This window comes from Megascapheus bottae, chromosome 11, assembly GCF_031878675.1.
Source record: "Megascapheus bottae isolate mThoBot1 chromosome 11, mThoBot2.hap1, whole genome shotgun sequence".
NCBI classification, from domain to species: domain Eukaryota; kingdom Metazoa; phylum Chordata; class Mammalia; order Rodentia; family Geomyidae; genus Megascapheus; species Megascapheus bottae.
The window spans coordinates 16,607,803-16,625,795 of NC_143519.1; the positions used below are offsets into that span (position 1 = coordinate 16,607,803).

At 43.1% G+C, this 17,993-nt stretch overlaps 2 protein-coding genes across 6 annotated transcripts in view; one reads left to right on the forward strand and one right to left on the reverse strand.

Annotated features, from left to right (window-relative positions):
* Positions 1-3,211: 3,211 nt before the first annotated feature.
* Slitrk5 (SLIT and NTRK like family member 5) lies at positions 3,212-12,827 on the reverse strand. 5 transcript variants are annotated; one of them, XM_090341976.1, is made up of 2 exons: positions 12,761-12,827; positions 3,212-9,322 (listed from the first exon to the last, which is right to left on the reverse strand). In XM_090341976.1, exons 1-2 carry the CDS (start codon positions 12,825-12,827, stop codon positions 6,402-6,404), a joined length of 2,988 nt encoding a protein of 995 aa, XP_090198102.1. In that variant the 3' UTR covers positions 3,212-6,401. The 5 variants fall into 5 exon arrangements, with proteins under 5 accessions (XP_090198102.1, XP_090198099.1, XP_090198098.1 ...); XM_090341973.1 differs by lacking the exon at positions 12,761-12,827 and adding an exon at positions 12,554-12,715; XM_090341972.1 differs by lacking the exon at positions 12,761-12,827 and adding an exon at positions 11,986-12,085.
* LOC150056781 (uncharacterized) overlaps positions 12,826-17,993 on the forward strand; it is a 145,422-nt gene continuing 140,254 nt past the window's right edge. Inside the window, exon 1 of the mRNA XM_090341780.1 lies at positions 12,826-13,226. Coding sequence (XP_090197906.1) covers positions 12,826-13,226 — 401 coding nt within the window. The remainder of the gene's footprint in view (positions 13,227-17,993) is intronic.

Sequence of the window (17,993 nt, forward strand, 5' to 3'; positions counted from 1 at the left end):
GGAAAAGGTTTTGGACATAACGGATGTTACTGTTTGTCAAACGCTTCATTTCTGTATAAACTTTTTGCTAACTAACCAAAGTGCATAATTTAAAATACATTGACAGATTATCAAAATACTATCATCCTTATGGTAGGATGCATTTTTAGAGTGAGTAGAGTGAATGCAAACTCAGGATTAGTGAATGAAATCTAGATCTTTTGACTCACTCCAAAACGTGCTTGATAGTTCTTGATAGGGATGATGTGGATTATAATACTTTTTAATTAACAATAGAATCTGTTATTATTAATTTCACCAATGTGAAAAAAATATATTTTGGGGAGGTGGAAAGAGGAATAATCAGTTGAAAAAATTAAATACAACAGATATCATTTTCAGTATCTCTGCATTTTCAACATGTCTAACCTTTGGTACAGAATAACAAACAGGTCAAAACCAAAATAGGATGAAATGAACTCTCTCAGGATATTCATTTACCAGCAATCTCAAATATATCTCAAAGAATTTGCCTAACCAATCTAATTGGGGTTAAGACTATGCCTTGCATTACATGTAAGTATGAACTACATTGAAAAAAAAAGTAAATCCAATATTAAATCTTGTTTACAATGAATTTTACAAAAAGGGTCATAAAGATTGATATTTGGAGCAAATTAGGAGCCTGAGATCTGAGGATCGCGATTCAAAGCAGAATGGGCATTAAAGTCTGTAAGACTTCAATTAACCACTAGAAAATGGGAAGTGGTGATGTGGCTCAAGGGGCAGGGTATTAGTCTTGAGCCGAAGAGTTCAAGGACTACGCCCAGGCCCAGAGTTCAAGCCTCACGACTGACCAAAAAAAAAAAAAAAATATATATATATATATATATATATATATATTGTATATATATATAGGAACATGAGAAATTATTATTAATAGTGGAAATAAATAGTAAACAGTAATTCTAAAACATGCAGATGCCTTAACAGTGAAAAGTGAAAGAACATTGCTGGTAGCCTATATATTTATATAGACATCAATATGATTATTAATATATTAAAGTTAAATTTAAATATATTTGCAAGGGTATTTTCTACAAATTTTTTCATAAAAGAATAATATTTAAATTTGTTTCTTCCAAGTATATGACGTTATTCCCACGACATAAAGAAGGAAGTAACAACTCAGTCTATGCCCTTTTGAAAATTTAAAAGAAATAATTTAAAAATTTTCAGTCAAACACTGGCTTATATTTTCAATTTTAGGAACATGTACTTTTTTTAAAAAGTTACATGTTTATTTTGTAGTAGAGATATTCAACATTTGTTACTATTTACTGCTTGAGCTATCAAACTTTAAAAATGCAAAGAAAGATTTCATTCAAATATTTCTATGAATTCTACTTAATCTATGAATCAACTCTACAGCATTTAACACAGTGTACCTAACAAACTATAAGACATATGACGTTTTAACAGGAATAGAAAATAAAGTAAAATCATTTCATATTTGCAATATATCACTTCTCTGAAGTATTTATATTTTGATATTCAAAAGAGTTCATAGAAATAACCAAATTCACTCAGAGTTACTTGGGTTAAATATTGTTATTTTTAAAATGTATACAAAATTACCCATTTGGCAATATCACAATTACCATAGTAAATATTTGGCTTATGACTCTTAAGCCAAATAGTTTGCTAAGAATTGAAGTGCAAATATACAGTGTTCAATTAGCATCCCAAAAATGCTGCATCAAACACTTTTGTCCTCAATCTAACATCCCTAAAGCATAAAACACAAAGGTATATTAAAGTAAAATTCATAACAATATGAAAATCGCATAACTAATGACTCAAAAACCATCCATTTTATATGATACATAAGAGATATTATACTTATGAAATATATATATACATGTAAGTGTATATATATATATTCATACACACATATGTGAATTTGTTGTAGAATGACATTAAATTGATGTAAAATTAATAAAAATACATAGTAATGAAATCCAGTTTCAGTCAAGATAAAATATTGCATACAGACATTCTTATTAGGCATATGACTAATGACTATTATACCTGTTCAAAATGATTGTCATATATCTGTGGTTTGCAAAATAATACATAAATTCAGGACCTTAGGAAACTTTCATAAGTTGAACAGATGGGTAACTGAGTGAGTACTATTTTGATAAGGCTCAAATTAATTAAGTTAAATTAAATTAAAGCCAATTAATTAAATGTAACAATTTTAGGATTTAAATCTATTCCATTGGTTGCTAGTTCTTTTTTTTAAACCTAAAATCTATTCTTGGGCTGGGACATAGCTCAGTGAAAAAGCACAAATTAAAGCCCTGGTTTTGATCTCCAGTACTAAAAAAGAAATGACAAAAATAAATAAAATCTATTCTTAAAAACTAATCAGACCATTTATCCATGACTATGATATCTTAATTTTAAGCTGAGAAATACACCAAGAATATATTTCCAATGAGATGGAGGCATATCTGTGCTTTGCTTTATTTTCATTAGTTTGGAGATGAATGATTTGGGGAACAATTCACTGAACTCTTGAAATTAAATAGCCAATTTCAAACAATGAAGGATTCTCATTTATTCCCATCTCCTACTAAAAAGAATGACAAGAAAAGATAAGAAGGATGGAGGGAGAGAAATGTGAGGGAAAAGGATTTCAGAACTAACAAAATGAAAAAAAAGGTCCATATCTTATTTCAAATAATTGGTAAAAGGATGTGAGTCCTAGAAACATGAATGCCACTGAAGTCTAAATTCAAGGAGTGATGAACTTAGATCAGATAACCCATTCTACTTTCTTTACCCACTAGTGTAGTTTTCCTGTTGAGATTGAGAGAGTAGAAAGCAAGGACATATTGGGGTAGACAAGAGAGGTGCTCCATGTCCTACTGTACATATGGAAAGGTCAGAATTTTGCAGAAAAGTAAGTTGTGTTCCAACTATGCTCTTTATCCTGAAGTTGTTCAACACATAACTACAATAAATAATTTAGTGTTAATGATTTTATACAGTTATATAAATTATGTACATTTATAAGGAATACATTATTTGTGATGATGTGAAATTTTCACAATGTAATCATTCATGAAAATATTTTATAATATTTATCCAGAAATAAATGTACATGGTATTATGAATCATATTAAATAGAACAAACACAAAAAGTAAGCTTAGTTTACATCTATACTTTAATTGATGGTAGAAATATTACATATTATTATTCTCCAAAATATTATAGAGAGAATGAGCAGGGCTCCTATATCCAATCACATACCACCAAGATACCTACTCTATTTATTTACTAAACAAACAACCTAAAAGACCCCAAATAAAATTTGTAAAACTATATATCTTGGATTTTATTGTATACCTTTGTGTATTGTCAGGAAAGTATAAAGAGAAAAGTAATCCATTTTTCATTCTATACAGTTTCATGGTTTGAATATGATAAATATTTTAAGCACATTAGAGCCACAATGAGATCAACTTATTCTCTAATTGAGACTTTTTAAAGTATTTCTGTTAATAAATCATATAATGTTTATTCACCAATTTAAAAAGCATTGAAAACCACAGAATAAAAGACTATGCCTCAAACAATGGGGAAAGAGTATGCAAAATACTGCTGATTTTAAAAGATCAAAATTTTGAAATTGCTTAAAAATACATCAATAATCTTTCTTTGCTCAGAAATACATATTGATTGCATGTAATTACTACCTTTTTTAATGCATCGATTAAAATATAAAATTTAGTTGTATGGAAGCTTTCACCTGGCACCAGTAGTTTATCATTTAATAATGATCAGGAATTTAGAATGGCATTATTAATAGACAAAAACTACTCCCATCATGTAAAAAGTAAACAGCAAAGTAATAACCAATTCCAAATATAAAGTTAATACTAGTATCTTTCTTTTTCTCTTTATTCTGAATCTAATATTGCGGAGGTAGATGAAAGGCAAGAGATATATTGGTTTTCGAATTTTTCATGATCGTATCGTGGCTTTGTTAATCTTTTCTCCTTTGGGTAAAAATAAAGTGGAAGATAAAATGTGACCAACCTAGAATGCTCACTGCACTTGATCAACGTAACATTACAACTTGAAAAAAAAAAATCTTCAGGGAAACTGTTCAATCTGCATGTAAGTAGTTACTGTCAATATACTCATGGGTGAATGCTGCCTCTTTGTGGCAGTATGCCATGGCAATTGTTCCTTGAACATGAACTTCATGAACAGCCCTTGAGACACATGCCTTGGTGAGATTACAGAGAGGACCACTGGCTGCACTGGATCATATGGCTCATTCAGATTCATATGGATTCCTACATTGCCTGCTCTTAAATACTCGTGCATATTTGCTGGCAACTTTATGAATATGGAGGAGTCAAATTGACTTTTGACAAACTACCCATCAGAATTTTCTTAAGAGTTTCACACAAGTCAAAAATTTGGACGTTATGGAAAACTATAGGCTCAATAAATAAATGGGCATGACAAAATATAAAACATTGAAATAAAAAATATGTAATGTATTACTTACCAAGATCCATGGATTCTATGAGTACCTCAGCAAATAAACATGTGTAATTAAAGTATTATTAATAAACATATGAATTGATACATTCAGGAAAGTATACTCTCCTGCACCAACCAAAGCATATTATATATATAGCGAGACAGACATACATTTTGAATTTTTTTGTAATCAGAGGTAAAATTTAACTATCATTTCCTGGATTATTAGTAATGGAGTTTTCACCATTCACGCATAACTTATCTTTTGCACGCCAAGTAACCAGTACTTAAATCCCTCAATTTGACATAGTTATCAAGTGTTTATTCAGAAACTATTTAAAAAATTACATGTGCTGGGATACATATGAGACTGTAACAACAGTAGCCCATCTTACAGAGATCCTGTTTGTCATTATCATTGCTTGCTGCCCACAGGAATAAAGACATTGTACAGTTCATCATTTGGTCTTCTTAGGTGAAAGTACACAAGGATCTGTGTGAACGCAACTGGGTTTGGTTACACAATCAAAAATTGGCTACAATAGTAGTCAAATCGTTACATCGTTTTGAATCACTACTAAAAATACTTTCAAATCTTTTCTAAGAAAACCCCAGATGTCCATACAGTTTTCAAATCAAATGGCCCAATTAATTGCCCTCACTTGGTTTTCTTGTATACAATAGAATACCATCAGCTTCTATTATTATTTTTAATGCATATTCAGTTGGTTGGGTTGCATTGGCTTTTTTTTTAAGTTTTGCCATGAAGTGCTCCATATTTTTAAAGATTTAAAATACCATCCTGGCATCACTACAAGTTTGGAAACGCAGCTCCTAATACAGTCGGAAAACTCTGTGAAAAAAATCATAGGCTAAATAGTCAAGGAAAGAGGAAATGCTAAATGTGCATATAAAAATAGGTGCTACAATAAAATATTTGTATATTTCAACAATAAGTTATTTTGACTAATCAATTATGGATCATATAGCTCTGTAATTTTAATGATTTGTCCACATCTATAGCGATCCTTTCTTAATTTTCTCTCTCTCTCTCTCTCTCTTTTTTTTTTTTTGTTGGATCACAACACTTTTGTGGTTGTTGTATTGTTTAATTCAAATGTCCAGAATGCACTACAAATACATCCTTTAAAAGCAAAGGAAAAGAAGAAGGGCTATGAGAGAGAAGCGGGTAGCAGAGGGGGGAGAATAAACCTTCTCTTAAAGTTGAGGGGGGCAGCTAATACGTCCCTCCAAGCCATTTAGGCCCACCCATGGCTTTTGGCGGGACAGTGGGGGGCGGGGTGGGGAGGGCGGGAAGCCTTGGGCAGGCGGAATCAGGCCACGCCCAGCTCTCCCAATTCCACAGCACTTCCAACACTGCCAGAAAACAAAAGAAGTAGAAGAAAACAAGAACAACAACAAAAAATCTTCCTGCGACCTTTCCCTGTTTCCCCCCACCACACACATACACACACACACGCACACACACACACACACACACACACACACACACATCCCACAGAGCCCTTCTCTCCTCCTCCCCAACACACCAGAAGAGAAAGCTACGTGCCCAGTAGACACGAATGTGTCCCCGCGCCTTAGACTGGAAAGGAGTCTACACCCTTTCCAGGTCGTCTTCCGCGGAAACGGAGAAGCCCCGTGCCAAGGCACTTCACCCTAAACGTTGAAACGACCCCGGGAAGCCACCGTGCGTTCCCCGTGCGTGCGTGTGTGCGCTTGTGTGTGCGCGCGCGTGCGCGTCTGCTTGCGCGTGGGTTCTCACTGCAAACACTCCCACGGGGGTGTGTGTGGGGGAGGTGGTGGCCGGTGGGGGGAGGTGTCCCGTCGCGCGCGTTCAGAACTGACTAAATGTGGTCTGTTTTTCCAGCACTTCGAGGTAGTCCGGCTCAACGTTTAGTTTAGCTTTTAACTCCAGATACTCGTTCCGGTTGGGTTCTACAAAGACAGCACTCGGGGGGCTGTACAGCACCGGTTCCCGCAGCCTGCCGTCCCCGGCCCCCGGGTGCAAATACGGATGGGGCCGCCTCAGGTCATAATTGGGGGAGAAAGTGTAAGCGGCTGGGCCGCAGGGGAATTTAGGGTACTCCGGCAGGCTGCTGCCCGCGGGGGTGCTGGAGCGGTGCGGATCGGGCTCCAAAAGGCCCCGGTAGAAACGGTCCGCGTCTGCCACCGGCGACAGCAGGTCGTCCCGTGGCTCGATGGTGCTGACGCTGTAGGCGGGGCTCCGCAGGTGCAGGCCGTCCCGCCGCGGCTCGGCGTCCCCGGGCGCGGGCGCAGGCGCGGGCGGCGGGGGCGGCGGCTGGGGCTGCGGCGCCTGGGGCGGCGGCTGGGGCTGGGGCGGCTGCTGCAGGTGGTGGTTGCCGCCGTAGGTGACCTTGAGCTCGTGCAGGTCTTTGTAATCCTCCACCGAGTTGCCTTCCCGGGATCGGTAGATGGGGTTCTTGCACATGTGGCCCAGCGGGTGGGGGATGTACTCGTACACGTGGCCCGCGGGCGTCTTCACCTTGGGCAGCGCGGGCCCGCGGTGGTGCACGTGGGGGTGCGGGTGACCCCCCGCGCCGCCCCCACCGCCCCCGCCGCCGCCCCCGCCGCCATACACGCTGTACTGCATGTTGAAGGAACTCACGTCCGAGTTGTTGGTGCTGGCGTGGTCGCTCTGGTTCTTCTTCCGGCGCTTCATCACCAGCACAAACAGACCGGCGGCCACGAAGACCGACATGATGAACACCAGCAGCAGGCTGAGGATCAGCACCGACAAGGGCACCGAGGACGCCCGGCCTCCTGCAGCCCCCAGGCCTGCGGGGGCCCCGGTGCCGTTCAGGCGCACCGCAGGGGTCGCCACGCTGGTCCTGGCAGGGACCTGGATGGAGGACGGGGTGGGCGTGGAGACCACCACGTCTGAGTAGTCTGGGCACAGCAGTTCAGACTGGAGGGCGCGCATGTCCACGTCGGCGAACTTCTTGGGGGCCTTGCACATCACCTCGTCCACCAGGACGCCCGCCTTCAGCTGCTCCACCCACAGCTTCATGCCCACCACCGCGCACGTACAGTCCCACGGGTTGTCGTGCAGGTCGATCTGGATGAGTGACTTCAGCTGGTCCAGGACCCCACTCACAGGCAGAGAGGTGAAGTGGTTACTCCGCAGGTTCAACCTGAGCAGCGTGAGGCCCGAGAAGACCCCCGACGGCAGGGCCTGCAGCAGGTTGTTATTGAGGAAGAGCAGCTGGAGATTGGGGACAGGATCGAATGTTCCAGACTGAATCTCGCGGATGAGGTTGTACTGGAGGAAGAGATACTGCAGGCTCTGGAGGCCGTAAAACAACTCTGGGCTCAGCCTCTCGATCCTGTTTCCGTTCAGGTAGAGGCGCCTCAGGTTGCTGAGATCCCCGAAGGCTCGGTCCTGGATGGTGGAGATCCGGTTGTTGCCTAGGTGCAGAAGGTCCAGCCCCATGGCCTCCAGGAAGTCGGCCCTGCGCACCACGGCGATGTAGTTCTCCGTCAAATACATCTTCTTGGGGTTGTAGGGCTTGGGCTGTAGCTCGGAGATGCTCTCGATCTTGCGCTCCTGGCAGTTGACGTTGAGGCCCAGGTCGGAGATCTGAAGGTTACAAGTGCACGCGGTGGGACACTCCAAAGGCACCGGGGATTTGGTCTGGTAGGCAATGCTGGGGCCATAGTTACTGTAGCCCAAGTCCTTAGATGCTTGCCTAGAGGTGGGGCGCACTCTGGGCTTGTTGGGTTGGCGCGTCCCCTTAGGAGGTTTCAAAGGGGGTTTGTAAACAGCAGAGGAAGAAGTAGCCACGGAATTGACCGAGGCTGGGGTGGTGTGCAAGTACCCCGTGGTGCTCAAAGGCGTCTGTGGCCTCATCTCATAGTCAGAAATAAGTTTCCTGGGGCAAAGTTCCTGCTTGGATACCTCATCCAAGTCCCGGCCATGTAAGCGGAAAGGAGTCTCACAAACCACATCCCCTACAAGGGCGGAGTAAGAGATGCTGTCCAGCCAATCCTTGAGAGATATCAGCTCACAGGAGCAATTCCAGGGGTTTTCCTCCAGCTGTAACTCCACCACTTTATCCATGTGCTGCAACAGGCCCACATAGGGCAGAAGTTTCAGTCGGTTTCCCCTCAGGTCCAAGTGCGTTAAGGGCACAAAACGGAAAAGATTATTGGGTAAACCTGACAAGAGATTGTCATTGAGGATAAGCACCTGCAACAAATGCAGTTTCCCAAACGCGTTGGGTTCAATGACACTGATGTAATTGTAATCGACCTGTAAGTATTCCAGATTCTCCAAGCCAAGGAAGGTATCATCGCGCAGAAGTTCCAGTTTGTTATTGTTCAGATGCAACCTCCTTAAACCTCGAAGCCCATGGAAAGCCCCCGTCTCAATGTCTTGGATTACATTGCTACCAAGGTGCAGAATTGTAGCCCCTGTATAATTGACAAACTCATTGGGATAGAGTCGGTTCAAAAGGTTTCCAGACAAGAGGAGGTGATAGACCGGGAAACGAGGAGGGCTGATTTCAGAAAGACTGATGATGCCCCGGTTTTCACAGCTCACAGTTAAAATGCCATCCTTTTCTTCACAAGGACATGCATTGTCACAGATTTCCCCATAATAATCGATGGTTTCTGCACACGAAAGGACGAGAGATGTTACAGCAAATGCTAGAGTCTGCAGCATCCAGCTATGCATTTTTCTGTGAAGTTCCTGTTCCAAAGTTACTGGGGGGCAGCAAGTGTGCATTTTACCTCCTGCAAGGGAGAGAGGGAGACAAGGAAACAATAGAATGTGACCAAAAAAATATATATATATGTAAAGGATGGGTCAGAGAAAGAGTCTCTCTTCCCTTATACTACTGCTCTGAAATCCAGGAGATCTGAATGACACCCCTTCCCTGCCCCAGTGGAACACAACAGTCTCCAGACTTGATTAAATTTTGATATTCATTGTGATTTAAAGGCTCACTTTATTTCCTAAGGAGCATAGCATTGATAGACCACTCTTTACAAGACTAGAGCAGATTGAAGTCCCATTTTAATGTTCTCCACTCCCCCCCTTTCCAAAACCAATCCATAAATATACATAAAATGGCTGTCAGTTCAGTTTCATGGTTCTAATTTAGGAGAAAAGAAGCATCATTTGACAATGTTCCCAACATCACCTATACCCTCCCCCCTTCTCTTCAGTTAACAGTTCACCAAGAAGGTCTCTCATTTGTTTTCCTCTATGGAAAAGCAAGGAGCCACAATACTTGGGCTATTTTAAACCATCGCAAGAAATGTGAGGATGCGAGCCTAAAGAATAGTTTTCAGAAGCAGAAGGGATCCTAGATAATGCATCAAAGGGGACCACGAAGAGCTCTTAAACCACCGATTTTCTCCCGGAGCTCTGGATGGGGAGGCAAAGGAGAGTGTTTGCTTTGATGGTGGACTTCACCAAGACGCTACTGAGCACAGCAGCCTGCTAATTGCACGCACGTTGCCACTTAGCAGCTCTTCTCCGAGAGCGCCCTGCGACCACTTCTCTTCATTGATCATGCCAGCCACGCCACCACCAAACCGTATCTTTAAGCAACTGAAATAGTTCGGCACGATGGATTACAAAGAACTCAGCGACTGCATCCGCAATCTCGGATTACCTCTGAATACCTTGAGTTTAAAGAGGACATGCCTGCCACTTATCCATAATCAGCTGAAAGTAAACCGAGGACCAGCGCCAAAACCTCCCTTACCTCGGGCTTCGCGTCTATGTGCCACGGTATGCAAAACTAACCTACCGAATTAGCTGGATTTGCAAGGAGCTACCACCTTGCCAACATCTCCATCTTTGGAGTTGCTTATTACATTTAATTGTCCATGCCCCCACTCCCTCCCCTTTTTTTCTCTAAGTGAAAGGAATCCTGGGCAGTTTAAAAAGCAAAATAGAGGGGTGAAAGGGAAGAGAACAAATGACATAGGTCTGGGTTAGAACAGCCGAATCTCATCTCTCCAAGGAATCAATCTGATCCCCTCCTCGCTCTTCCTCCGCCACCCCAACCCTCCCTCTCTTTCTCCCTCCCTCTCCCCCTCCCTCAGAAGGCTTCTTTTGCCTTCCACTCTGTGGACGATAGCACTCTTAAAGGAAGGGCATAATGAGGTGTGGGAGGGGGGAGAGCGTGGCGTTGTTTAGCGGGGTCGGCGCACGGTGAGGCTGGGCAGGCATTTGATGGGAAGAAATGTGCTGGGCTCTGGGAACCGGTGCCTTTTCTCCTTACTATTACCTTCTGCCTTACCACCAAAGTCTGGGGGCAAATCGCAGCCCCCATTTAAGCCTCAAAGCCAAGACGTTTGTGAGGGAGGAACAGGTTCAAAACAGGACACCTTGCTTTTGATCCCCAAGTCGACTCTAGCCCGCGTTATTAAAAGTGCCTGCATCCACACGCACATGTGCAAGTGTGCATGCGAATCTTTCGCGTTTGGCCACTCAGATGTGGCGAGACGAAATGGGTACCACCACTGGGTATAAACCTCCCTAGTTTGCCCAACCTCCCGTCACAATGGGAAACGTCTCCTGGCCAAAAAAAAAAAAAAAAAAAAAAAAAAACCCTCTTAGGAAAGCAAAACGTTTACCTTGAAATTTGGGTTCTCCGCTGGATCAAATGTGCACATCCATTCAACTGGGCTGCGTCCCCTCCCCCACCCTGGCTGTTCTCCCCCGCCCCCATTCACCTCCTTCCTCATCTGAGCGCCCATGGCAAATTGTGTCCAGCCAGTATTCAACTCAGGCGTTTACAACTTTAATTCAGTTCTGGTTAGTCAGGGTGGCATGGCTGCTTCTCGCTGCACTCCCCAGCCATCACGGGAGACCGAAAATTTGAGAAAATAAAGTTGAATGAGCCGGGGAAGGCTGACATTCCGACTGGAAAACGCTCTGGCGTTGGAAATTCGCGGGTGCATATCACATTCTCATATTATCCAGAAAAAAAAATCTGGAGGGCGGGGGTGAGGGACTGTATTTGTTCTTCATCTACCCCCCCGACCTCAAAAAAATCAGAGCTTAGATCACAGCCGGGTGTATGCCTGCATGAAAAGCAGGCGTGGAGCTGCTCGTGCTGGAGCCCAGTACCCAGGCCCAAACCCGTAGCGCTGGGCACAGCTGCCCAAACGACCGCCCAGGCAGAAGCACCCGGAGTTCCAGGACGCGAGGATCCCCTCCCCCACCCACCCCCAAAGCGAAGGAAGGGTAAAGGGAGGAAGACGGGGGGGGGGGGGGGAGGGGGGGAAGGAAAAGGAAGCCACTCGGCCACACACACACACACAGACACACACGCGCGCGCGCACACACACACACGCGCGCACACACACACACACACACACACACACACACCAGAGATAGAGAGGGAGAGCCTCTTTGACAAAGTGAACGACAGACTTACCCCGTCTCACATCTCTGGGGCCCACTCATCAGAGCCATCCTTAGGACTGTGCACTGGGCTTGGGAAGCCCAGGCAGAGAGGAGGCGGCGAGCAGTGCGGGGTGAACCGCTGGAGGAGAGCAGCGCCTGGACGCCGCCAGCCCCGGGCCGCCACCGCGGTGGCGACCGCGGGTTCCGGGGCTCCCCAAACGGCTCTCCCCGGCGCTCTCCGCGGTAGTCGGAGCGGGCAGCGGGGTGGGGGGGAGGGAACGGGGGGGGGCGATCGCGATCGGTGGGAGGGGAGGAGGGGGAGGAGAGGAGTCTCGCGGTAGGGGCTGGGAGCCAGAGCCGGGCGGGGCGGGAAGGGGGGGCGCGGAGCGGGAGGTGGGGAGGGGGCGCGGGGAGAAGGAAACCAGCCGGGCCCCTCCGAGCTCCGCCAACGTGACGGTCAGCCTGGGAGAGCGCTGGCACCCGACTCACACACTCATGCTCGCTTGCACAATCACACCCACCCGCGCTGGGGTGCGCGATCGCGAGGTCCCCGGCCCTGGACTTCGCACCTCCTCCCCCCCGGGGTGGTGGGTACTTACACTTCCCATTTGCACCGGGGGAGGGGGAGTGGGGGGCAACTTTCTCCGACCCAGCTGTAGCCGCCGCCCCCTCCAGCAGCCTCTGGCTCCTCGCACCCTGGGGCCTGGGTTGGCGCGGGCCGGCCCTCCCCTCCCCCCTTAGTCTCTCCTCCTCTCCTTCTTCACCACATTCCCCCCCTGGTCAGTGGCGCACGCCCGGGGACGAGCCAGAGCGAGCCGGGAGGCAGGGTGTGCGCGCATCGGCCGTCTTCTTCTTGCAGCGCACGCCGTACATGGTAGTGAGGGGGCGAGGGACGGCGGCCCCGGCTCCTCGCCGGCTCCCGCGGCGGCGGCGGCGGCGGCGGCGGCGGCGGCGGCTCCTCCGCTGCCCCCCGCGAGGCGACCCCCGCGTCCAGCCCGCCGCCGCCGCCGCCGCGGAGCCCCCCCCCCCGCCCGATTACGATGTACGCGACTCCCGCATCCTCGGGGCTATGGCGTGGCCGCGGGGTTCTGCTTCTCCATGCCTTCCCCAGACGCGGCGCGCGCGCGGCCGTCAGGATTCGGAACTCTCCCCCACCAGCAGCGGCGCCGTCTTCTCTGCTAAGCCCGCTGCGGGTCCAGCGCGCCCGGAGGCTGCCAGAAACTCAGAGAAAGTGGCGTCTTCTCCCTCGGGGATCCACGAGGTGGCCACAAGGTAAGCATCGCCCGGGGCTCGGAGATGTGAGTTTCGTGGCCGCTGCAGGGCCCCATCCGGCGGGACACTTGGTTTACGGTCGCGTCGCCGGTGCCAGCCGAGCTGCCGCAGACATGATGGGCCTGGGGCGATGGGAGCGCGCGGCGGCCGATAGGTGGCGGGCGAGGGCACAGGCGTCCCGGGGTTCGGGCGGCTCAACCCCGGCCTCCTCCCTCCCCCCGCCCTGGCCTTGGATGTCCAAATGTGGGAGACAGAAGTCTGGGACCCCTGTGGGTTCTCCGGGCGTGGGGGTGTGAGGTGCTGGGCCGGGCCAGGGCGGAGTGGAAATGTCCGGGACCGTGCCAGGCCTGGCGTGGGCCCTTGGCTGCTCGCTGCCCGCCCGGCGCCGGTGCCCAGCCTTGGATGGGGCCAGCCTGAACTTGGAGAGACCTGAGGAGGAGGGGCTGCGCACCCTACCTGTCTGCGGGGTGCTCTTCAAGCGATCTTTTGGGTCCTCCCCCCCTCCTTTCTTCCTTTTCAAGCACCACAGTGTTAAGTATTTCGGAGTAGTTCAAGGGAAAGGGAAAGACCGTCAAAGGGAATGTGAATCCACGTTCAGGAAAAGCCTGGAATCCGTGGAGTGGCCATAGCAATTAGCTTTTTTTAATTTTTTTTTTCCTTTGGGGGAGTTACCTGCTACACTCCACCAGTGCCATCTCTACAGTGCCTGGCTCACTGGGTGAAACTACCCTAGCCTATCCCCAGAAGCAGGACTTTCCTAAAGTGTGATTTCCTTCTTTGTTAATATGAAGGCCTGCCTTCAATCCGAGGGACCCAAGAAAAGTTGTCCAGTGCATCCTGAGTACACACCTGCCTGTTCATTTAAGAACTGGGTAAATTTACCAGGTAAATGTGTTCTGTCCATGTTGCTGAGCAACACGTTTTAAATGTAAATATTACTTGGTTCTTAGTAATATTGGGGATTGTAGGGTTACACTCTAAGCATTGAATAGGAATAGATTATAGATGTGGCATAGTTTGTATCATTATATAGCATGCTATAGAATACAGATACCTTGAATATCTTTCCACAGTGTATTCTGCAAATATGGTTATATTCAATGATATTCTTATATGTAGAATCAGAAATTTATTTCAGGTAGTGAATAATTCAGTCTCTTGAGATTTTCATAGCACTTTTTAGCTATCCTCTGAATCCAACGTTTAATATTGGAAATTAAATATTCTTTGTTAAGCCACAAATACTTTAGTTAGGAAAAATGTTTAATATGTGTAAAAGATGTAGCAAAAGTAATCTATCATACTGGAGGGTAAAGATAAAATCCTTCAACAGAACTTGTTAAATTTAGAAACATCTAATGTAGATGGAGTAGTCCCTATTTTCAAATGCATCATATGACAAACTTAACAAACTTTACCCATAAAGCAACTCTTACTATGGATTTTAACTAGTCATTCTCTAACATGATGGTTTAAAAATTTTAGAAAAAGTTGAACATGAGATAAAGTCATATTTTATTTTCAAAATAAAATCAAAATATATATTTGAATGTACACACTGAAGATTATCAAGATGCAATTTTAAAATGTACACATTTGTTATAGCCAGCAAATCTTGACATGTAAATAGTGAGTCTTATTAGAATTTTTTGATGGTTCATAGAGTCTACAGGAATTCTGAAACATCATAAAATACCTTATTCATTAAATTTCTTGAAGCAGCTGATATAATTATTTTAATTTACTAATTTTCTGAATTATCACGATTTCATTAATTACAAAAATTCAGTTTTTACCTTTGATTTTCTTGTTATGGTTAAGCATTTTTTACTATAGTTGGAATGATACTTTTAAGCTAAGAAGTGATTCAAATGTTTAGAATAAACGTTTTTTATAGCTTTTATAAGAAACTCTTATGCTAACATTCTTTGTTCGTATAATAACTCTTTGTTTTAAATAAACAAATGTAAACTTTCTAACATTAACTCATGTTCAAAATTGCCAGTCAGTTGCCATTTTTCCTACCACTAGGTGTCTCTACAAGCTACTCTGCAGGAAAAAAAAAAAAAAAAAAGAGAGACTATTAAGAAATACATGGCTTGAAGAGGCTAGCCAACAATAAGGAAAACCCTCAGTTTTTAATCAGTAGACTTCTACTTGCTATGACCGTGTATTTTTTTTTAGAAATCATACAAATGAATCATACACTTGCATCAGTGCGTTTACTTAAGTAAGCATACCTGTATTTTGCTCTATATTAAACAACTACTCTCATACAGCATTTAGGTGTGTTTTTACAAAATATTTAAGTAATGATGATTGAATAAAACCAATTGGAAGCGAGAGAATAAAATTACGGATCCAGATAATGTTATTGCTACATAATTATTATTTGATTGAGTTGGATGCAAAAAGGCAGACTATTTGTCTAAATGTTTTTGAATATATTTAGGCATATTATAATTTATTTACAAATATTATAAATAATATTTATGGTAAATTGTATATATTATAAGATTATTATAAATTCATGTAAATATTTAAACATTTTTGCACTGATTAGTACAACTTAGGGCCCCAGATTGATACAACATATTAAAATTAGAATCATACTTATCCCTTAGAACTGACCATATATCTTTGCAAGTTTATATATATATACATCATTGTGTAGAATTATCGTTTAATGTATTAATTTTTGGAGGAATTCTTACAGTAGATGCCTTTCTTAAAACATTTTATTTTCTTTGTACATCACTGTGTAATGTCTTTACAAGTATTAAGTGCTTAGTTAGCAGTCCTTGTAAACAAGGAAAGCATGTGGCTAATGGGACAGAGAGACTTGAAGTGTACCAATAGCATGGAAAGAAAGCTAAAGCCTGTGGAGCTTTCATTTCCTTTTGTTCATTTAAATGGTGAATTATGATTGGAGAATTCTGTTAAGTATCAGACATTTCCAGCCCTGGATGTAGGACATTACTTTTCTGTGATAGCAATGACTAAGAAGTATGTATAATTTAGTTTAGTAATTGACACATATTTATGACCTAAATTAAAAAGTATTTTCTTAAATCTTTGAAATGGAAGACATATGAATTGTGTACCACCAAAAGAAGGAAAAGTAAAAGATTTCCTGGAGAGGAAGGAAAAGAAGTCATTATTTATGATTGTTGATGTAGTCACTTAATGAATCACGGGGCATGAGTTACTAGTTCGCTTTCCTGGGGAGACAACCTGGTAATATGGACCAAAATTTACAGTACAATATCTTTCAAACAATTATTTTTTCAAAGAGTAGGCTACAATTTTACCAATGTAGGAGAAGATGATAAATATGGGGAGGCTTTAAAATGATTAAGAACAGTAAAATCAATAAACAGTAAAATGATTATGAAGAATAAAACGGATGAAAAGTAGCTTATATTACCTATACATTGGTAGAACAACACACTGGTGTTCTACTTGAATACCAATATGTACAAGAATATAGTTTTGCATTATTAACAGCATACATAACATCACAGAGAGATGGGTGGATAGATAGATTAGAAAGATAGAATGGAGGGGAATCTGAGGAGGTGGAGCAAAGAGAGGGAATAAAGGGGGAGGGAAAGGGGAAGAGCAAATGAGAGTGAAGGAAAAGTAAAAAAGACCTACAGGAAGAAATTGGAAAAAAAAAAAAGAGAGGGGTATGGGTGAGAGAGAGACACACAAACAGGCAAAGACAAAAGACAGAGACTGAAATTCTTTCTTGAAAGATACACATGTACAAATCCAGAACTGGTAATTACTTCTTAGAAGACAGGGATACTTGAATAAAGCAGATATTTTGCTATCAGTGCACTCTACTGTTTAATAGTTTAAATTTTCATTTTCTGTACAAATTTTAAATTTTATAGTAAACTTGAAAATTAAAGTATGAATCTAAATAATTAAGTACATTATTTAGAAGAAAGCTGTAGAACTGATGAAGAGCTGAATGTGCCTTCTCTAAAATAATCTCTCAAAATCACTTCACTGTTTTTCTTTTTATTGTTTCTTATTTTATTTTATTTCAAAATTACTTCATTGTTTACATGATAAATTAGTATTAATAGACAATGAAAATCTGTTTTTAAATATGAATGTAAATTACTTAAGGTAGTCCTCTTAACTCTTAATTGATACTTAATTCTAGCTTCCCACATTACTAATAAAAGAAAATCTAACAGAAGCTAGAAGACAAACCATAATGAGCACTGGAGACGTTAGCTGTGTTTTATATTCTTGTATGTGAAGAGGAAGATCAAAATGGTTCTGAAGAGAAACAAATGATCATGTTGGAAATTATCTGCAGTACCATTTTACCCTATCCACATGAAGATGAATAAGTATGTAGTTGTGAGATGTATTAAATATATAAACTGACATTAGACTTTGTTAGAACAAAGATTGCTGTCATTTGGCCTGTAAAGGCCTAAAAATATTTTTGTCCCACTGGAAAAAAGGCAGGTTCACTATGTAGCTAGATTAGTTTTTCTATGGATGACTCTATTAGAGTCTCTTGGGATCCATTGCTTCTTGGTTCTCACAAATTTCTAGTCATTTTCAGAAAACATGTACACGCCTGTCTGTGGCTTCTATTTCCTTCAAAGGAAAATCATATAGCATAGTTGTGTCCCAACAGTTTCAGAACTATTTCCTATATATTTGCCTAAATATACTTCTTCAATGTACTTCATTCATTAAACATACACTTTTCCCTCAATTAATCACTCTTCTCACCTA